General features: G+C 56.5%; 1 protein-coding gene across 2 annotated transcripts in view; it reads left to right on the forward strand.

Annotated features, from left to right (window-relative positions):
- ANXA11 (annexin A11) overlaps positions 1-17,727 on the forward strand; it is a 46,952-nt gene extending 29,225 nt beyond the window's left edge. For both annotated transcript variants that reach the window (XM_069460761.1, XM_069460762.1), the window contains exons 3-15: positions 1,438-1,550; positions 3,070-3,459; positions 4,674-4,761; positions 4,966-5,060; positions 6,139-6,252; positions 8,250-8,340; positions 8,769-8,848; positions 8,954-9,010; positions 11,297-11,390; positions 14,146-14,241; positions 15,324-15,382; positions 15,568-15,690; positions 16,984-17,727. In XM_069460761.1, the coding sequence (XP_069316862.1) occupies positions 1,438-1,550; positions 3,070-3,459; positions 4,674-4,761; positions 4,966-5,060; positions 6,139-6,252; positions 8,250-8,340; positions 8,769-8,848; positions 8,954-9,010; positions 11,297-11,390; positions 14,146-14,241; positions 15,324-15,382; positions 15,568-15,690; positions 16,984-17,043 (1,460 nt within the window). In that variant the 3' untranslated portion in view covers positions 17,044-17,727. The remainder of the gene's footprint in view (positions 1-1,437; positions 1,551-3,069; positions 3,460-4,673; positions 4,762-4,965; positions 5,061-6,138; positions 6,253-8,249; positions 8,341-8,768; positions 8,849-8,953; positions 9,011-11,296; positions 11,391-14,145; positions 14,242-15,323; positions 15,383-15,567; positions 15,691-16,983) is intronic.
- The last annotated feature ends 906 nt before the right edge of the window (positions 17,728-18,633 follow it).

Raw genomic sequence — 18,633 nt, forward strand, 5'->3', positions numbered from 1 at the left:
TGAAACCGGATCTGGAGGGCCCCAGACCAGGTGGGAACTGGGTCTCCTGCCTTGCGGATAACAGTGGGCACATGCCTTCACTTCTGAGACTCTTTTCTTCTTTGCAAAATGGCTTTGAGGGTCTCTCCCTCCCTCCCTGGGGTGCCCTGGATGCTGGTGACTTGGCCAGGTAAAGAAGCCTCTGGCACCATGTCCTCCAAAGTACTGCTGGGCAACGATCGCCCCTTGTCACTTCTCCTACCCTATGCTCAAGGTGCATGGTTTTGCAGCAGCGGGGTCACCCCTGCTGAGGGAGGAAGTGGAGGGAGATGTAGGGGTCAAAGGTCAGTCGCTGCGGCTGCTGGGAGCTGGGTGATGGGGTGAGGCTGCACCACGCGGTCAGGCGGGCAGGACCCGGCCCAGCTGCGATGCTTCTCTTCACACTTAGACGGCGCCTTCTCTCACCCAGGCCCCTCCTAGTTTTCCTGAGATTTTGCCTCCATGGTAGCAAAGGGAACTTGGGGGCCCCTGGTACCAGGGGAGACAGGGCCATTCCCAGGCTGGTTTTCCTGAGGATGCCTGTGCTGCTGCCCCCACCCCAGGGCACCCCCAGGCATCATTTGTTTCCTCCAGTCTGAGGACGCAGGGCCCACAGGTCATTCCAACCCTCCCTCCCATTTCACAAGTGAAGAATGGGCCTAGCCAGATAGGGGGCCCAGCCACTGTCCCAGGGCACGTCAGGGGCTGAGCTGGGCCACCTCCCTCTGAACAAGCCCACCCCCAGTGTGCCAGCACTGGCCTTCGTCCCCTCTCTCCAGTAGAAATCCCACCACTGCCACCTTCGCCAGCACAGCTGAGCAGCCCCCGAGCAGCAGAAGAGGGAGGAGGCAGGGGTTAGGGAAGGTCTGCTTCCCTGGGTTCCCGGAGTCCGGGAGTTCAGGAGCCAATTAGAGGCTGCGTGGACAGGAATGCGTCTCACAGGCTGGCTGCCCTGCTACTCGTCTCAGTGACAGGCCACGTATGAGCACCTGTCGGGCACCGAGCTGAGCCCTGCACAGTTTAACTCTGTCCTCATCGCAGCAGTTTGAAGCACACGCTAATCATTATCTCATTTGTTAGCTGGGGAAATGAACCTGGAGCAGGGGAGGGCCTGGCCCCAGGGCACGCACCTGTCCTGCTGGTTTCAGATGATGAGCTTGGGAGGGCACAGCCTGCCCTGGGAAATCCTTATCTCCTTAATACCTTACAGAGGCCTTTCGTCCTGGAAAGAGGGGAAGGCTTCCTCTCCTCTTCCTCTTTCTCCCCCGGCCTCTTTCTCCCCCAGTGTTTCTGTGTGGCCTGTAGTGCTGTCCCGAGGCTCTGCCTGGCCGCCTTTCCTGACCACCTGGGAGTTCGCATCTCTGCCTTTCCCCACCTGGCGGGGACCGGACGGGGCTAAAGGCTTGGCGTTGCTTTCAGGTGGCGGTACCTGGGGAGGTCCTGGCTACCCTCCACCCAACATGCCCCCCATCGGGCTGGATAACGTGGGCAACTACGCGGGGCAGTTCAACCAGGACTACCTCTCGGGAATGGTGAGTCCAGCCCTCCTGCCGAGGCTGCCCCTGGGCACACCTGCGTGGCTGGAGGGATGGGGCAGCTGGCTTCCTGGGGGTCCCGAGTTGTCTGTGTGTGTGTTCACTGTGGCGTGGAGTGTGAGGAGCAGCATCTCAGAACACGGGGATTTTCACCAGGGTTCTGGCCTCTGCTCACTGTCACTCTGTGGGTCTCATTCTTCCTGTCTGTAAAGTGAGGGGGAGGGGAATGCATTGGACAGGGCGGTCTCCCAGGTCCCTTCAGCTTTGCAGGGTCGGGTAGGGTGTGGTGCCTTCGTGGAGTATTCATTGCGCACCTATTGTGAGCTCGGCATAGGGCCGAGACGGCGGGAAGGATGTGTGCATGTGTGTTTGTGCCTGTGTGTGAGTGTGCATGTGTGTGCCACGTACGAGTGTCCATAAGCATGTGCGTGTGTATGTACTCGTACATATGGTGGGCTGTTCCAGTCGGGCCTGGGTGGGTGTACGGCGGGTAGCTTGGGAAGACATGCTACTTTTATTTGCTGTTTTGCTTTTAAAAATAATATATTTTGTCATGTGAAAACAAACATGTGCTTAGTGGAAACAGTGCAACCAACACATACCCTAATGTGTGCCAGGCCCAGTTCTAGGCACTAAGGATATGTGAATAAACAAACAAAAATCTCAGCCCTGGCAGGTTTATCATCCCCTGGGAGGAGATAGACAGTAACCTAAGTCCACTGTGGGCGTTACTAGAAGTGTGGGCGCTGGCGAGTAGGGTAGAGGGGTCGGAAATGTGAGTGGGGGAATGTGGGGTAATGATTTTAAGTTGGGGGGGTCAAGGCGGGCCTTGCTGAGAAGGGAGATTTGAGCAGAGATCTGCAGCGGGGAGGGATGTGCTCTGTGGATGTCCAGGGAGCCCAGCCCCCAAGGTGCCAGGGGAGGGGCCCAGGTGAGAGACAGGTCTGGGGTCCAGCTCTCACAGGGTGTGGGAGGCCATCCATGGTAAGAATTTAGGCTTTTATTCTGGGTGAGTCCACCTGAGCCACGCCGGCCAGAGGGGTCTGTGGCTAGCAGGCTGTTGTGATGGGGCCGCCCCCAAGCCTACGGATGGGGCCCCACACCTTCTTGGGCTGGGAGCTCTTACCTTCACCCAGGTGGTCTGGGATGGGAGGGGCAGCCATTTGGAGAGGGAAGGCCATCTCCCCTGCAGAAGAGGTTGAGGATCTCTGGTTTGGATCCAGAGAGATCTAAGTCAGGACTCCAGCTGCACTGTTCATTGGCTGTGTAGCTTTGAGCAAGTGACTTCACCTCTCTGAACCCATTTTGTCATCTGTGAAATGGGTATATGAAAAGAGCTTGGCCTTGGCAGGGCCTGCCACAGGCACTGGGTGCTATGCTGGGGGCCCGGGGGTTGAGCTCTGAGTGAGGCTTTGGGGGGCCATGCAGGGCTCAGGTCAGGGAAAGGCAGATGAACAGAGTGTGGCTGGGCCCCACTGGGCCCAGTAGTCTTAGGCTCTGCTTTGTGTACTTTCAGGCAGCCAACATGTCTGGGACGTTTGGAGGAGCCAACATGCCCAACCTGTACCCTGGGGCCCCTGGGGGCGGTTACCCGCCAGTGCCCCCCGGGGGATTCGGGCAGCCCCCCTCCGCCCAGCAGCCTGTTCCTCCATATGGGATGTACCCACCCCCTGGAGGAAACCCACCCCCTGGGATGCCCTCCTATCCGCCCTACCCAGGGGCCCCTGTGCCAGGCCAGCCGATGCCGCCCCCCGGGCAGCAGCCCCCAGGGGCCTACCCTGGACAGCCGCCAATGACCTACCCTGGGCAGCCACCAGTGCCACCCCCTGGGCAGCAGCAGCCGATGCCAAGCTACCCAGGATATGCAGGATCCGGGACCGTCACCCCTGCTGTGCCCCCAGCCCAGGTGAGTCCAGCCCAGTGCCACCCTCAGTTCAGGCCTGGACCCCAAATCCTGGAGACATGTGGCCCAAGAGGTGGGAAGACGGGGGAAGGCTCAGGCCTCCAGCTACACCTTCTTGTTTTAGCAAGAGTGTCACTTTCTCACTGGGTGTACTCCCTAAGGCCTGAGGGAGCTGCCCTGTTTCTCCGGGTTTGGTTAGATTGTCCACGTGTGCACTGGGTCAGGCATCCTAGTGGGCACTCTCCTCCTCCTTGTTAGTTACTGCCCAGGCCCCCGCTCCCAAGGCTTTATGCCCAGCAGCTCGTAGTCCTCAGTCCCCGGGATGTGCCCTCCCAGACAGGCTTTGGAGGAATCTTAAAATCCCCTTTGGGTGGGGAAAATTGTTGGCAGTTCCTCCAGGGTTGATCTTGGCTCATTTTGGAGAACAGTTCATGTTTGCAGAGCCTAGAATTCATTGTCATGGTTACATGGCTAGTGGTATGTGCTTGACAGCTATTTTTAGACAACAGGGTCCCCTTTGCTCCTCCCTCCACTGCCACACGCTCCCCCTCTCCATCCTCCCTCCCTTATGTTTTCTCTGAGCTTATCCCTGGCACTGTGTTATAACCGGTTTGTGCTAGCCACCGGGACGCCAGGCCGCTGGTAGGCAGTTTAGCCTGGAAAGTTCAGGTTTGCCGGTGTGTGCGGCCGCTGGAGTGTGGAGGGAGCCAGGCAGGTGGTGGTCGGGGAACAGTGCCGGGGAAGCGGCGCTGGTCAGAGGTAGTCAGGCTGCTGGTTACCACCGTGGAGGTTGGGTACCTGAGTCCACCTGGAGAGGATACGTGCGCTAGCCTGGCCCTGACGTGTGCTCACATGTGCCGTGGCGGTGAGGAGTCATGGGGAGGCCGTGGCTCCTGCCCCCAAGGCCGGCCCCTCATCAGGAATCTGGGCCCCAGCCCTGGAGGACCTGGGCGTAGGGCAGACTGTCAGCGTCAGGACTCAGCTGTAGGTGGGCTCCCAGCTCTGGGAGCCAGACGGAAGCTTCAGTACCAGACACAAGGCCAGACGGCAGTCAAGGTGGGCAGATTGGACATAGAGTCCTCTGTGCCCTGATGGGGGCCCCCTCAGGTAGCTCAGCTTAGAGAAAGGGCTGTTCCCAGAGCCTGGGGGTGGAGCAGCCTCGCACCTGGGGAGGGCGATGTGCAAGTCATCTCACCTGTGACTGTTTGTCCAAGTAGTTTGGAAATCGAGGCACCATCACAGATGCTTCTGGCTTTGACCCCTTGCGAGATGCCGAGGTCCTGCGGAAGGCCATGAAAGGCTTTGGTGAGAGACCCCGGGCGCCTCAAATCCTACCCCACCGTTTCCCAGTGGCTCTGTTGGGGCGGGGCGGGGGGGGGCGGTGTGGCAGGCCTGGTCCCTGTGTGATGGAAGCAGAGGTGGCCGTGGGGATGTAGTTGGGATGCCAGGAGAGTCCCCGGCTACAGAGCACCCTGTGAGCCCAGCCCTGTCCTCCCCACTCTCCCCTAGGGACGGACGAGCAGGCCATCATCGACTGCCTGGGGAGCCGCTCCAACAAGCAGCGGCAGCAGATCCTCCTGTCCTTCAAGACGGCTTATGGCAAGGTGAGTTGGGGTGCGGGCGGACAGCAAGGCATGTTGTTGGCTCCAGCACAGCCCTGCTCACCCTGCTTTCCCACGGGGCCAGGTGGCCTGGATCTCCTGGATGGATCGTAAGGTGCACAAAGCCATTTCCTGCTGCCAGCGGCCACCACCTGGTGGCATCTTTTAGAGGCAAAGGATGCCCTGAGGGAGAAACCCCAGAGCCATAGGGTACCCAGGTTTGGGAGAGGCTCCGGACATCTGGGTTCCAGCCCAGCTCTGCCATGGCTCACTGAGGTTGTGGCCATGTCGTCCCCTCCCTCCATCCCCACTCGGCCCTCAGTCTCCCTCCCCTGCCCTCTGCGTGAGCACCATAGGAGCTTCCGCTGATGGAAGAGCTTTTGAGGAAAAGGCTTTAGGTACTGAACAAGTACAAAGGGAGTGTATTTTGAACTTTTGGGGTTTTGATTCTTAAGATAAAAATTGGATAAATAGGCCGGGCGCGGTGGCTCACGCCTATAATCCTAGCACTCTGGGGGGCCGAGGCGGGTGGATCGCTCGAGGTCAGGAGTTCAAGACCAGCCTGAGCAAGAGTGAGACCCCGTCTCTACTAAAAATAGAAAGAAATTATCTGGACAACTAAAATATGTATATACAAAAAATTAGCCGGGCATGGTGGTGCATGCCTGTAGTCCCAGCTACTCGGGAGGCTGAGGCAGTAGGATCGCTTAAGCCCAGGAGTTTGAGGTTGCTGTGAGCTAGGCTGACGCCACGGCACTCACTGTAGCCTGGGCAACAAAGTGAGACTCTGTCTCAAAAAAAAAAAAAAAAAAAAAAATTGGATAAATATTGGATAGGTTAGTAGTGTGCTAGCCCAGTGCTTCTTAAACTTGAACGTGCCAAGCATCCCCTGGGTGTCGTGTTAAAATGCAGGCTCTGATGCGGGAGGTCTGGGCTGGGCCCGAGGTCAGGCGTTGCTCCCAGGCCCGCAGGTGATGCAGGTGTTGCTGGTCCTCAGATCTGGGAAATTGTTCTTGTTAGTCACCTTCGTGCATTCTCAAACTAGGCCTCTTTTTGTTTGTTTGTTTGACTCTTCAATCAGGATTTGATCAAAGATCTGAAATCTGAACTGTCAGGAAATTTTGAGAAGACAATTTTGGCTCTGATGAAGACCCCAGTCCTCTTTGACGTTTATGAGATAAAGGAAGCCATCAAGGTGTGTACGTGTGTGTGTGTGCACGCGTGCGTGTGTGTGTGTGTGTGTGTGTGGACGCATGGCCCAGAAGGAGGCCTGGCCCACGAGGTGTGTTATTAGCTGCTGTTGTCAGTGCAGCTCCTGGACCCTCCCGGGTTGGAGTCCCCATGCTACAGAAAGGGGAACTCCCAGTGGTTTCCCCCGGCGGCAAATGACATGTCATTTATCATTATCAAGCATCTAAATTTCTCTCCATCTTAAAACAATGTTGGGAGCCAGGGTTGTGAAAGAACTAGTGATCAGTGATAAGAAGAGAGGCAGGGGCCGTGGTTGGTAGCATCCTCGTTCATCAAGACTCTGATATTAGCAAATAACAGAAACATGCTAGAGTTTAAGCAAGACAAAGGTGGACAATCAGTTATCAGGATAAAAATGAGCTTCCTGGCACGGAGAGGGACGGGACGGGACCAGGGGTGTCAAGGGAAGAGACCCGGGCAGGACTTCTCTCGTCTCTGCTTCTTCCTGAGTGTCCACTTCGTTCCTCTGTCTGCTTCCGGGGTTCTCCTTCCGAGGCTGCTCCCAGGGGGTGCCTGTCAGCCACTCCCCACTTGTCCCCGAGACCCAGCTACAGAAGAGAGCAGCTGTCTCTACTGCATTCCACGAGGGGCAGGTTGTACTGGCTCCGCGTGGGCTCACTGTCTCCCCCAGTCCAGTTGGTTTTGACCCAGCGGCGGGTCCTGTCCATCCTGTCCAGTCCTACAGCTCTGTGTCTGACTCTGTGTGGGGAGCAGGCAGCCCACGGAAGGAGGAATCCTTGTGAATCAGACAGGAGCCCCAGAAGGACAGATTCCCCAGGAGAGGAGTCTACTCACCAGAGGCGCCGTAGGCACAGTGACTTTTCCCTGCCCCAAAAGGAGAAGCAGAGGGTTCGGTGTGGCGGCCGGGAAGGGAGAGCGGACACTGCGGAAGCGCATCTGCCTGCTTCATTCCAGGGAGGGGCTCGGGAGGCAGTTGGGGAGGTGATGGGGCCCTGGAGATGGCCCCCAGACATCTGTCCAGCTCCCATCTCCAGCCGGATTCACGAGGTGGTGGGTGTGAGTGTGGAAGTAACACGTGTAGGGTCAGCTGTCGCTCGGCAGCTGTGTGTCCGTGAGCATCTGTGAGGTGGGGACAGATCTCTCGGGACACGCGGTCAGCCCCGGGTAAGGTGGCTTATGCGTGAGCCCTTTGTAAACGCTGGGGAAGCTGACAGTGGCAGTATCGATACTCGGTAATCATAAAAACAGCTGTCACAATGTCATGCTTCCTGCCTGACAGTCACTAAGTGCTCTACACACATTAACTCGTTTAATCCTCATGACTTGCTTATGAGGTGGGTACTAGCGTCATTCCCATTTTATAGACAAGGAACCAGAGGCACAGAGAGGTTAAGTAATGGGCCCAAGGTCACACAGCTAGTAAGCCACAGAGGCTGCTGGCCCTGTCCTCTGCCTTCTCACTGTCCTTGGTGTAGCATCCCGTTCATCCTCATTGCTACTGCCTTTTCCTAGATGTCTCCAGGCACTCCACCATCCACTCTAGGACTCTAGTTTTTCCACTGTCCACTCTGATCTCACTTGCTTTTAACCCACTTTCTCAGTTTGTCTTCTCACTCATGGCTGAACTCGGAATGAAACAGACCTTGGTCTACATCTTAACCTGACCATTTACTGTGTGACCTTGGACAAGTCCCTATACCTCTCTGATTCTCAGTTTTCTGATCCACGGGGATGCCCTTAATGTGACCCGCTACTCATTGCCATTGTCACTGTCATTATCTGGTGCTTTCCTAGGGCCATGGAGGGGAGCTGGCACTCCAGGCCTGGGGACAGCATGATAGGTGTGTCTTGTCAGGGCCCTCTGCTGCTGGGGTTTGGGCCCTGGGGTCAGGGCAGCGCCGTGGCACCTGCTCCCTTTCCTGGGTGCTGGTGAGGGAGCCGTCACAAGCGTGTGGTTTGTTGTGTTCTCTGCCGCCTCAGGGGGCTGGCACCGACGAAGCCTGCCTGATTGAGATCCTCGCTTCCCGCAGCAACGAGCACATCCAGGAGCTGAGCAGAGCCTACAAAGCAGGTCAGGTGGGGCCAGGCCCTCTGCTGCCTGGGCCGTGGCCTCTCCCAAGGCCTCTGATTCCTTGCTGGCCTTCTTATCACTCCATCTCCTGTCACCCCCAACACACTAGGCTTTGACCCAAGACCCAACCCTGCCTGCTGTTTACGCGTTTACACTCTTACCTTAGTCACTTACCTTAGTCTTACCTTAGACTAAGGTGGGAGGGCTGGGAAAACCTCTTGGGTGTTGCTTGAGCCAAGCTGGACCAGAAGCTAGGTCAGCCTGGAGGTCAGAGGCTTGTAAGCCCTTGGAGGGCCAGGTGGGCCACCTGTCTCCTCGCACCTGAGACCCCCAGGCCTTTCTCTGCGGGGCCCACTGTCGACCGTGTCTGCAGTGGGCAGCTCCATGCACGGTGTTCAGAGTGGACCTTCTCTGCTTCTCCCTTTCAGAATTCAAGAAGACCCTGGAGGAGGCCATTCGAAGTGACACATCAGGGCACTTCCAGCGACTCCTCATCTCTCTCTCTCAGGTACGTCTCCCAGGAGGGGAAATCAGAGAGGTGGGACCGAGCAAGGGGGCAAGGGAAGGAGACGGGGAGGGAGTGGGCTTGACCGTACAACCTGCTTCCTTGCAGGGAAACCGAGATGAAAGCACAAACGTGGACATGTCCCTCATCCAGAGAGATGTCCAGGTGAGTGTGAGGCCAGGCCAGCCACCCCACCTGGGCTTCCTAAACCAGGGATGTTTCCCACTTTCTTGCCTCACGAGAGAGGTGCTTGGGGATGGAAGGAGCAGTAGTTAAGCAGTGGGTTCCAGAAGTTACGAGTTTCAGATGTCCTCTGCCACTTCTCAACTGTGTGGCCTTGAGCGTGTCACCCAACCTTCATTTGGGCTTCAGTTTCCACATATATGAGAGGGAACGTGTGAGATAGTAAATATTGCAGTGGTTCCTAGATCACAGTTACGGACGTGGGATTTCATGTGACTTGGTTTCCTCATGTTTCATTGCGTTTACCATTATGTTTGCAAAGGGGCAGAATTGGCACTTGCCTATTAAGCTTTTGAGGGTTTGGGCCTAGAAACCTGCTGTCAAATTAGTTGTGCAGCTTTGGAATTCTGCCCTTGTCCTTGTGAGTTGCAGATAAAAGGGGAAAGGTCCAGGCATCTGAACTCCTCTCTAGAGAAGAGTGGGCTTCCCATGCGTGGATTTAGACCATAGTGTTCTGGCTGGAGAGAGCCACGGTTTCCTGGTGGGACAGAACTGGCCATACCTCACTTTGTGCCCCTTCATTGCTCCTGCCACCCACGGCAGGGTATTCACCAGGAACTGCCGGTGATCTGATCACCTCTGCCACCTGTCAGGGTGGGACAGGACCTTGTGGCTTGTCCCCTTGTTAGGGCTAGAGGAGAGCTGCTCTTGTGGTCTGGTCCTTTTGCTTTCCAGGTGAGGAAACTGAGGCTCAGAAATGGTGAGCCCTGTGCCCAGAGAATCCTGGGGACAGAGTTTAGCCCCGTGGCTCTGTTTTCTTTGCCAAGGTAACACCTGTCTCTGCCTTGGTCCCAGACCTGCCTCAATGTCTCCCTGGCCTGTGACGTCCATTCCCATTTCTGGATCAGGGCTGGACCGCTGTGGCTCCCAGGCCCAGTTTCAAGGTCTGGTGCTCTGCTTCTCAGTTCCAGACCTGCTGTAGCCTTATCTTGATCTGTGGGATCTTGAGCCCCTGACTTCTGCCCTCTGCCCTCGCGTCTCAGTGCCCGTAGGTCCAAGGGCTGCTACCTGAGGCTTAGAAGGCACTTTAGGCTGCCGCAGTGGCTCACACCTGTAATCCTAGCACTCTGGGAGGTGGAGGTGGGAGGATCGCTGGAGCTCAGGAGTTCAAGACCAGCCTGAGCAAGAACGAGACCCGTCTCTACTAAAAATAGAAAAATTAGCTGGACATGCTGGCGCGTGCCTATAGTCCCAGCTACTTGGGAGGCTGAGGCAGAAAGATTGGTTGAACCCAGAAATTGGAGGTTGCAGTGAGCTATGATGACACCACTGCACTCTGGCCTAGGAGATAGAGCGAGACTCTGTCTCAAAAAAAAAAAACAAGAAGAAGAAGAAGGCACTTTAAGGGCCATCTAGTTCAGAGGTTGCAAATTGGCCAATATTTTGGACTCAAACCTTCAAAAGTTTAACAGGCAAATATAAATTCTGCTCCTTTGCAAACATAATGATAACATGCAATGAAACATGGGGTAGGTACAAAATTACATGAACTCCCGCACCCAGAACTCTGATCTTTTCCAGAACTCTGATCTATCAACCGTTGCAGTATTTATTGTCGCACATGTTCCTTCTTGTAGATAGGGAAACTACTTTGCCAGATTGGGAACTTGCACACGGAAGTCTGGATTTTTGGGTCTGGCGGCTGTGCGCCTGCGTGCCTGTATCATAGTGCTCAGCAGGTGCTGGAGAAGTAACCGCCCCACTGCGTGGTTACCCAGGGTCCCCCCTTCTCAGCTTCCCAGCTGGCCTGTTTCTCGAAGGTAGGTCACAGTTGGCCTCTGTGGGCTTTCCGGTTTGCAAACCCAAATCTCATCCAACCTTCACATTTTAGAAATGAGGAAACTGAGGCTTAGATGGGGCCCGTGGCCTGCCTAGCGTCCCAGGGCAAGTTGGTAGCAGAGCCAGGACTTGAGCCCAGGCGTCTCCTTCCGTGTTCTTCTCTGTGGCACAACTCCCTTGGGTTAAGCCTGTTCCTTTCCTGACCTGTGCCCCAGTCGGCCTTGGCTGTCCGCGTCCAAGTTTCCCACAGCCTCCGTCCTTGGTGCCACCCCGTGAGGGGACGTGTGGCAGGTGTCTGGCTCAGCACAGTGAGTGGAGCACAGCACGGGCCCCTCAGCTGGGCACTGCCCCCGTTTCCTAGGCGACCGGGGCCCAGGCCTGGGTCTGGGGTGGGGCTCACGCTGCATGTGCGTCTTCCTCTCTGTCCAGGAGCTGTATGCGGCCGGGGAGAACCGCCTGGGAACAGACGAGTCCAAGTTCAACGCCATTCTGTGCTCCCGGAGCCGGGCCCACCTGGTGGCAGGTAAGACAGGCCTGGGTCCCTCTAGGGCCAGTTAGGTGAGGGCAGACAGGGCACTCTGGGGAAACACCTTGTGGGAACACTTGTGGTCCCTCTGCCGGGCCTTTCGCTTCCTCAGAAGAGCCCCCTGGTGGTGGTTTGCGAGGTCCTGTGGGAGGGTTTCCTGAGTCCGGCAAGGGTTCCAGAGGACTTGAAGGAAGAGGGGAGGAAATGGGCGCTTCCCGTTGCCCGGCACCTTTCTACACTACAGTGTGGAATATTAGTGTTGGGAGAGCCTTTTGGGAGCACCTGATCCAGTCTTTTCCACAGTGTAGCATAGAAACCAGCATAACTATAACATCAGGCGGCGTTTACTCAGTCATTCAACAAACTCTCGCCACGTGCCCGTCTATCAGGTGTGGGGCAGGCGTGAGGGAGCTGTAGGGAGCAGAGCACTGCAGTCTGTGCTCGCGGGGTGCACCTTTTTGTTTGGGAGACAGACAGTAAACAGAAATGAGATGAAATCTGAATCAGATGGCGAATCCGGTAGAGAAGAGTAAAGCTGGAAGCAGGGGTGGGGAGTGCTGGCATGGTCCCCACGGAGGCAGCGGCTCTGATTTGAAGACCCTAAGGGGGCGCACGTGCAGAGGCCCTGCGGGGGGCTTCCCAGCAGCTGCCGGCACAGGGGTCTTATGGCTGGAACAGACGAGTGAGTGAGCAGGAGGTGAGGGCAGAGTCAGGAGAGGCCCTGCTGAAGTCTTCTCGGAGTTAAGTATTTATCTTGAGAAAAACAGGAAGCCACTGGAGGGTCCTGAGTAGAGGTGGCTGCGCATGCTCACTAGCTGCGGTGCTGAGAATGGAGTGAAGGGGTCCCTGGCCAAGGTGGGGAGCCATCAGGAGGCTGCTGTGGCCACCCAGGGGAGAAATGGTGGTGGCTCAGAGCAGGCGGGTAGGGCAGGGGGTGAGGAGGGGCAGTTCCGGCCCTGCTTGCTGATGACTTGCACGTGGTGCGTGGGAGGAGGAAGAGTCAGGGCTGACGTGGGGTCTCTTTCGGCCGAGCTGGGGGAGCGTGGGGCGGCCCTGGGCTGAGACTGGGGAGCTGTGGGTGGAGCGGGCTTTAGGCAGGAAGGCAGCAGAAGCCTAAGGGGCTGCGGTGCAGGGAGGCAGTGAGCCGGTGAGGCGGGAGGGCAGGAGGGGTCTGCACTGCATGTGGAAGTTGGGAGCTGTGAGTGGCCGAAGGTGTCAGGCTCTGGGACTGCAAGAGCTCCCCTTGGGAGGGAGACTTGAGGGGGCCCAGTGGTTTCAGGACAGGGTGCTGGGCCGGTGAAGGAGACCAAGAAGGAGCAGCTGGTGAGGTGGGAGGACCCAGGGGAAGGGGAGTCTCGGAGGCCAGTGTGTTGGAACGGCCCCTGCGAGTGGCAGGTGAGGTCTGAGGACAGTGACTACACTGAGCAATGTGGACAGCTCCAGCCAGGGCTGCTTCAGTGGGCGGTGGGGGTGAAACTTGCTCTGCGCCAGGCCCTGGGCTGAGTGCCGAATGCATGTTAAGTCCTGTGACACATGCGCCAGGTGCTGTGGTCCTGCCCGTGTCACAGTCGTGGCGGCAGGCACAGGGTGGTTGGGTCGCACAGCTAGAAATGGCTGAGCTCGGATTTGAACCCAGGCCTTCTGGCCCCAGAGCACACATTTCAGCCTCTACGCTGTCCTATAATGGGACGTGAGTGGACATATTTTCATCTTAATCATTGTTTATTGTAATGAATATAGAATATACAAGTAGCACATCAAGTCCATGATTTCACAAACTTTTTTGTTATTAAGAGAAAAGAGTAGCTGAGTTGAAGAAAATATTAATTAAAAGAGATACAGATATAGCAGAAATCACAACTTTGATATACAAATGGAACGTGAGACCCAGGCCGGGGAAGGAGAGGTTTATATTCAGGGCAGAGCTAGAGCTGGTAGGACCAGGTCTCCGTGGTGCCACCTGCCTCTCTGGGAGCCTGCAGTCCACCCCCCCCCCGGGTGCTCGGCCTGTCCTGGGTTGAGCTGGGCTGGGGGGCAGGGAGGGCAGCAGAAAGCAAAGCCGGCTGGGCGGGCTGGGCCCCAGCTCGCAGTCGGACTGAGAAGGACTCATGCATGAGGTGATGGCGAGGGAAGCAGGGAACTGGACGTGTGGGGGACTTGGGGCAAGAGGGAACACCGTATAGTGGTGCTCGGGGGACATCATGGAGGGGGATTAAGGTACAATTTGGTAAGTAGTTTGGCAGTCCTGGCAAGGGGAGCGCACGAGGGAGGGGTGTCAGGCGGGGCACGTGACTTGTGCCAGAGTCGGGCTGCCTCGAGAGCTGGCAGGTGCGGGCACAGGGAGGGACAGTGGGCTCCCTCGGGGCAGAGGCTGCCTCCCGTGAGTCCTGTCTTAGTCTGCTGGGGCTGCTGTGACAAAGTACCACAGACTGGGTGGCTTGAACAACAGATATTTACTTTCTTATAGTCCTGGGGGCTGCAAGTCCAAGGTCACGGTGCAGGCAGGGTTGGTTTCTTCTGAGGCCTCTTCCTGGCTTGTGCTCACGTGGGCTTTCCTCCACACAGACACATCGCTGGGATCTCTCTGAGACCCGTCAGATTGGATTAGGGCCTTGTGGTAATTTGATTACCTCTTTAAAGCCCTTATCTCCAAGTAGTTATATTCTAAGGGATTGGAGCTGGGACTTCAATGTATGAATTTTAGAGGGGGCACAGTTCAGTCCCTAACATACCCCTTTTGTCTTCCTACCAGTTTTCAACGAGTATCAGAGAATGACGGGTCGAGACATCGAGAAGAGTATCTGCCGGGAGATGTCCGGGGACCTGGAGCAGGGCATGCTGGCCGTGGGTGAGTGTCTCGGGCTCGCCTCGCCTGCCGGCCCAGCCACCGGGCTGGCGTGTCCTGCAAGTTCTCGGGACACTCACCCATGCTCAGTTTAGAGGTGGTGTAATGAAAGAGCCACAGAGTCCAAAATTGCTAAATCCAGGGTGTCCACATAGTGGGAAGTCATGCTGCTTCCCGGATCCCTGCGCTGTCCAGCCCCCAGCTGTGCCGGAGGTGTCCTGTTTGTGTTTCCAGCGCGCCCTGGAGAAGCGAGCTGCGGTGTGGGTATTCGTGGGAAGGCATCCAGCTGCTCTCTTGGAGGAAGATGACTCATATCCTGCCAAGTTTCCTCTAAAAATACATCCCTGCAGGCAGTTGTCAGATGTTTGTGATGGAAACACGTCGAAAGATTTTTACTCGCAACAGCAAAACAGGCCCGTGCTCAGGAGAGCTGGCTCAGCTCCCGGCATGGTGCTGTGCCTCGGACAGTGCCTGTGCCCTCCCAAGCGGGGCCTGGCAGGCCGCAGGTCCCTCCCCTGCCGTGCGGAGTTGGGTCTGTGGCCCTCGAAACCCTCTTTATATTCACGTGGGAGAATCCGTTTGCCTTGACTTTTGACTGTGCTTTTCTTGGGGCTTCCTGGGGGCCACAGATGGTAAATCCTCATTTCCTTCAGTGTCCCCTGGCAGGTCCTGTGGCCCAGGAGCCCTAGGGAGACACTCACTCCGCTCGGCCTCCCGTCCTCTGTTAGAGTCTTGGCCTCTCCAGTGCGCCCCTCCTGCCTGTGCAGTGACACGGTTCCTCTTCCCCAACCGTGCTTCATCCCCACACAGGTCCAGCGTCATTGAATCCCTGGCCCCTCTGGTTCTTTCACCACAGTGGTTGCCAGGAAGGAGGCTGGGTTGGTGTCCGGGCTCTGCCTGTTTCTGTTCCAAAGAGCTGGAGCCAAGATCGCGGGATAATTGAGCCTGCAGGAGGAGCAGGAGGAGAGATGGATGCAGTGATGCATTTGACATCTGGGCCTCCTAAGAGGACACTTGGGTACTCCGTGCCCCCTTGGGCTGAGAGTTTTCTGCAGATCTAGTTACGCTGAGTTTCTCTCTTCTAGTGAAATGTCTCAAGAATACCCCGGCCTTCTTTGCTGAAAGGCTCAACAAGGCCATGAGGGTACGTGACTCCCGTGTGCAGAGGGCCCAGGTCTGGGATGTCTCAGCCTCGCCTGTGACTGGCACCTAGGGCTGAGGGCGGAAGGCCTGGGGAGAGCCACTCCTCAGCCAGGAGGTCTGCGGGCCCCGGGACGGTGGGGAGGCGAGGAGGCCTGTGGCTCATGCTCCTGGGCGGACTCTCTTTAGGGGGCAGGAACGAAGGACCGGACCCTGATTCGCATCATGGTGTCTCGCAGTGAGGTCGACCTCCTGGACATCAGATTGGAGTACAAGCGGATGTACGGCAAGTCGCTGTACCACGACATCACGGTATGAGCCCTCTGCGGGCTGGCTGGGCTACCTTTTGGTGTCCCCATCACCTGGGCACCTTTCTGGCACCCCACCTTCTCTCCTTGGCACACCCATGTGCTTGGCTGCTGTGTCACGAGTGGGCAACTTGTTTATGGACCTCAGACTTATTCTTTTCAACTTGTTCATCGAGTTACCCCCGAACAGATTATAATCTCCTGAGGGCAGGGCAGGTCTTGGAGTGTGATTCTGTGATCTGTCCATGAGAACCCACATCGGCTCGGGCTCACTCAGCTCTGTGGCAGAGACCACGAGGTCGGGCAGTCAGAGTGAGGGCCCTGGGCTAACGCTGCTTGGAGTCCGGTCCCAGCTAACTGTGATCTTGAGCAGCTTCCTTAAACCTCCCTGCACCCCAGCTCCATCATGATGGTGAAAATCACAGTTCCTCCCTCAGAATGTTGTGGGTGTAGAATGCGGCAGTCCACGTAAAGTGCCCAATTAACGCTGGCCACTGTGTATCACTGTGCGCCAGGCCCAGGCTGACAAAGTTTATTGTTGTCTGGGTGGTCTGCCAGTTAAATCCCGAACTCACGTGAACCTTGAAATTGAATCACGGGGACCAGGTTCTGACTTCAGACTCAATAGCGTCTGATGGTGTCGACCTCCCATTGAGGGAAACCAGCCTCCAGGCCACACGAAGGATGCTGTTGGTAGAGAGTTAATGACGGCTTGCAGAGTATCTTCTGGGTGCCAGCAGGCTGTGCACGTCAGGAAGAAGCTGTAGGCCTCGCCCTCGGATTGCTTAGGGTGGAAGGAAATGATTAGGAATTAGCCAGGCCTGGCCTGCGCTCCTGGAGTGAGTGCGGTGGTCTCAGACAGAGGAGGGATGCGTGGGAGCCGGGTGGCCCGAGTCCTCCATCGGATGGTCACACACAAAATTGTTTCCAGAGCAGGACTCACCGTCCCGTAATGGTATGACCCGAGTTTGGTACAACATAAATGCACTGGGAGAAGAAGAGTATTGGTTAGCTCTGAGTAGTGGTTTTTAGGCTGATTGAAAATTTGTTTGTGATTATTTATCTGACTTGGATAATTGGGGCAAGTGCAGCTTTTTGTTTTTTAAGGGAGGCCTGGGAGGGAAGGCTGTCCCACGACAGCTGTGCCGCCCGCTCCAGGCCCAGCGGGGTGGGACATCTCCCTGGGACGGGGCCTGCCTCTCCATAAGGGCGCTTGGGCCACAAGCAGATCAGGAGTCAGAGGACTGAAAGTGGCTGCGCCTCCCTCAGCTGACACCCGCTTCGTTTCTGTGGCCAGGGAGATACTTCGGGGGATTACCGCAAGATCCTGCTGAAGATCTGCGGTGGCAACGACTGAGCAGTGAGTGACCGGCGGCTCGCTCTGCCCCAACAGCAGTGCCAGGGGAAGGCCAAAAGAATGTCCGTTTCCGACAAACCCACAAATAGCCCCAAGGTGTGCCGTCCCCCACCCCTGCTGATCCGTGCGTCGTGCTGGAGGACCTGGGTCCGTCCGGACTCTCTCAGGACGCCTTTTCCACTCCGTCCCCCTCGGCCTCTTGCTGCCCGGTAGATGTTTTAGTTCCTGACTCGTGCCCTCATTCCACTTTGCTTGTGGCTAAGATTCTTGGCTTCCTTTTAGTCATGTGATTCTATATTTTTACGTGGAGGCATTTTCTTTCTCACAGTCATGCCAGCCAAGGTGCACACGAGTCTGTCTGCTGCATACACATTTCTGGGGAGAGTGATTGGTGGGGGGAGCGCCGGGTCCTCACTGAGGAGAAAAAGGGAGGACCCTGAAGGTTAATCTTCGTGTCTGGTGAGAATGTGTCATTAGCTTTGTTATTGCCAAACTCACTCCTTTTTAGAAAAAAGAAAAAAAAGACCAGAAAGTCATCTGTTCCATCTTCCATGCAGAACCACGAGAACAAAGCCAGTTCCCTGCCAGTGACAGGGCTTCTTGTAATCTGGAATGTGCCTTAAACCTAAATGTCTGTAGCCAAAACCTGTTTCCAAATTAAAAGCCAGCCAACTCTGGAACATTCTGGAAATGTCTTCCTGGTGCCAGCTTATTTTCTTCTGCTTCGTGATTCTGCCCTGTGGCTCAGGGTTCCAGCCTTATTAGCCAACAGAAATTCACATAATTTTAAGTAGAAGCGTGTGCTCAGGAAATCCTGGGCATGAGCTGGTTTGCAGGGCCGGGGCTGTAAGGACATGAGGAGGGAGGCTCCTGCAATCCATGCTGGGGGCCAGACGCTGGGAGGGCGCAGGGATGTTGGTCGGGCGCAGGTGCAGTCCACTGAAGGAGAGGTGAGCGGAGTGTGGTCCTTCACCCAGGTCCTGAAGGAGGGCACAGGTGGGTAGAGGGGTGTGTGCTAATTCCTGGGGTCTCTCTGCAGGAGGCCAGAGAGGAGGATGGGGACAACCCAGAGAGGCCCAAGACCAGCGCCTTCCCTCAAGGACCCTCCAGTCTAAAAGGTGCTCCTGGCCAGGCCCTGTGCCCTTTGGTTGGTTATGTTAGGGAGAGGGGGAGTCCAGAAGGGACAGAATTTCTAGGAATGATGGTGTCACGTCCAGAAGCTCAGAGCTGGCCTTGCTGGTCAGGAGTCTCCACTCCCTTTCCAACCTCTTGTGTTGAAAAGTTTATAAAGGGGAGAATCCAGAGAGACTAGGCTAGATCAAGTCTGCTGGGCCCTGTAAGGAGCCCAAAGGAGTCACTTGTCTGCAGAGTAAACATTTGCTTGGGGACACCACCTGACTCCTCACTGCCCCTAAACATAGGAGAGGAAGAGTGAAACCCAAGGGGCATGGCACAGCCGTGAGCTGGGCACTGGCCCGGTCTACCCAGACCTGCCTCCCTGAGCCGAAGGCTGGTGGGCGCTGCAATTGACGGCAGGTCCTGGTCAACGTGTCAGCTCTGGCCCAGTGTCTGTGCCTGGAGCCCAAGCTG

This window comes from Eulemur rufifrons, chromosome 28 (assembly GCF_041146395.1).
Source record: "Eulemur rufifrons isolate Redbay chromosome 28, OSU_ERuf_1, whole genome shotgun sequence".
In the NCBI taxonomy this organism is placed as follows: domain Eukaryota; kingdom Metazoa; phylum Chordata; class Mammalia; order Primates; family Lemuridae; genus Eulemur; species Eulemur rufifrons.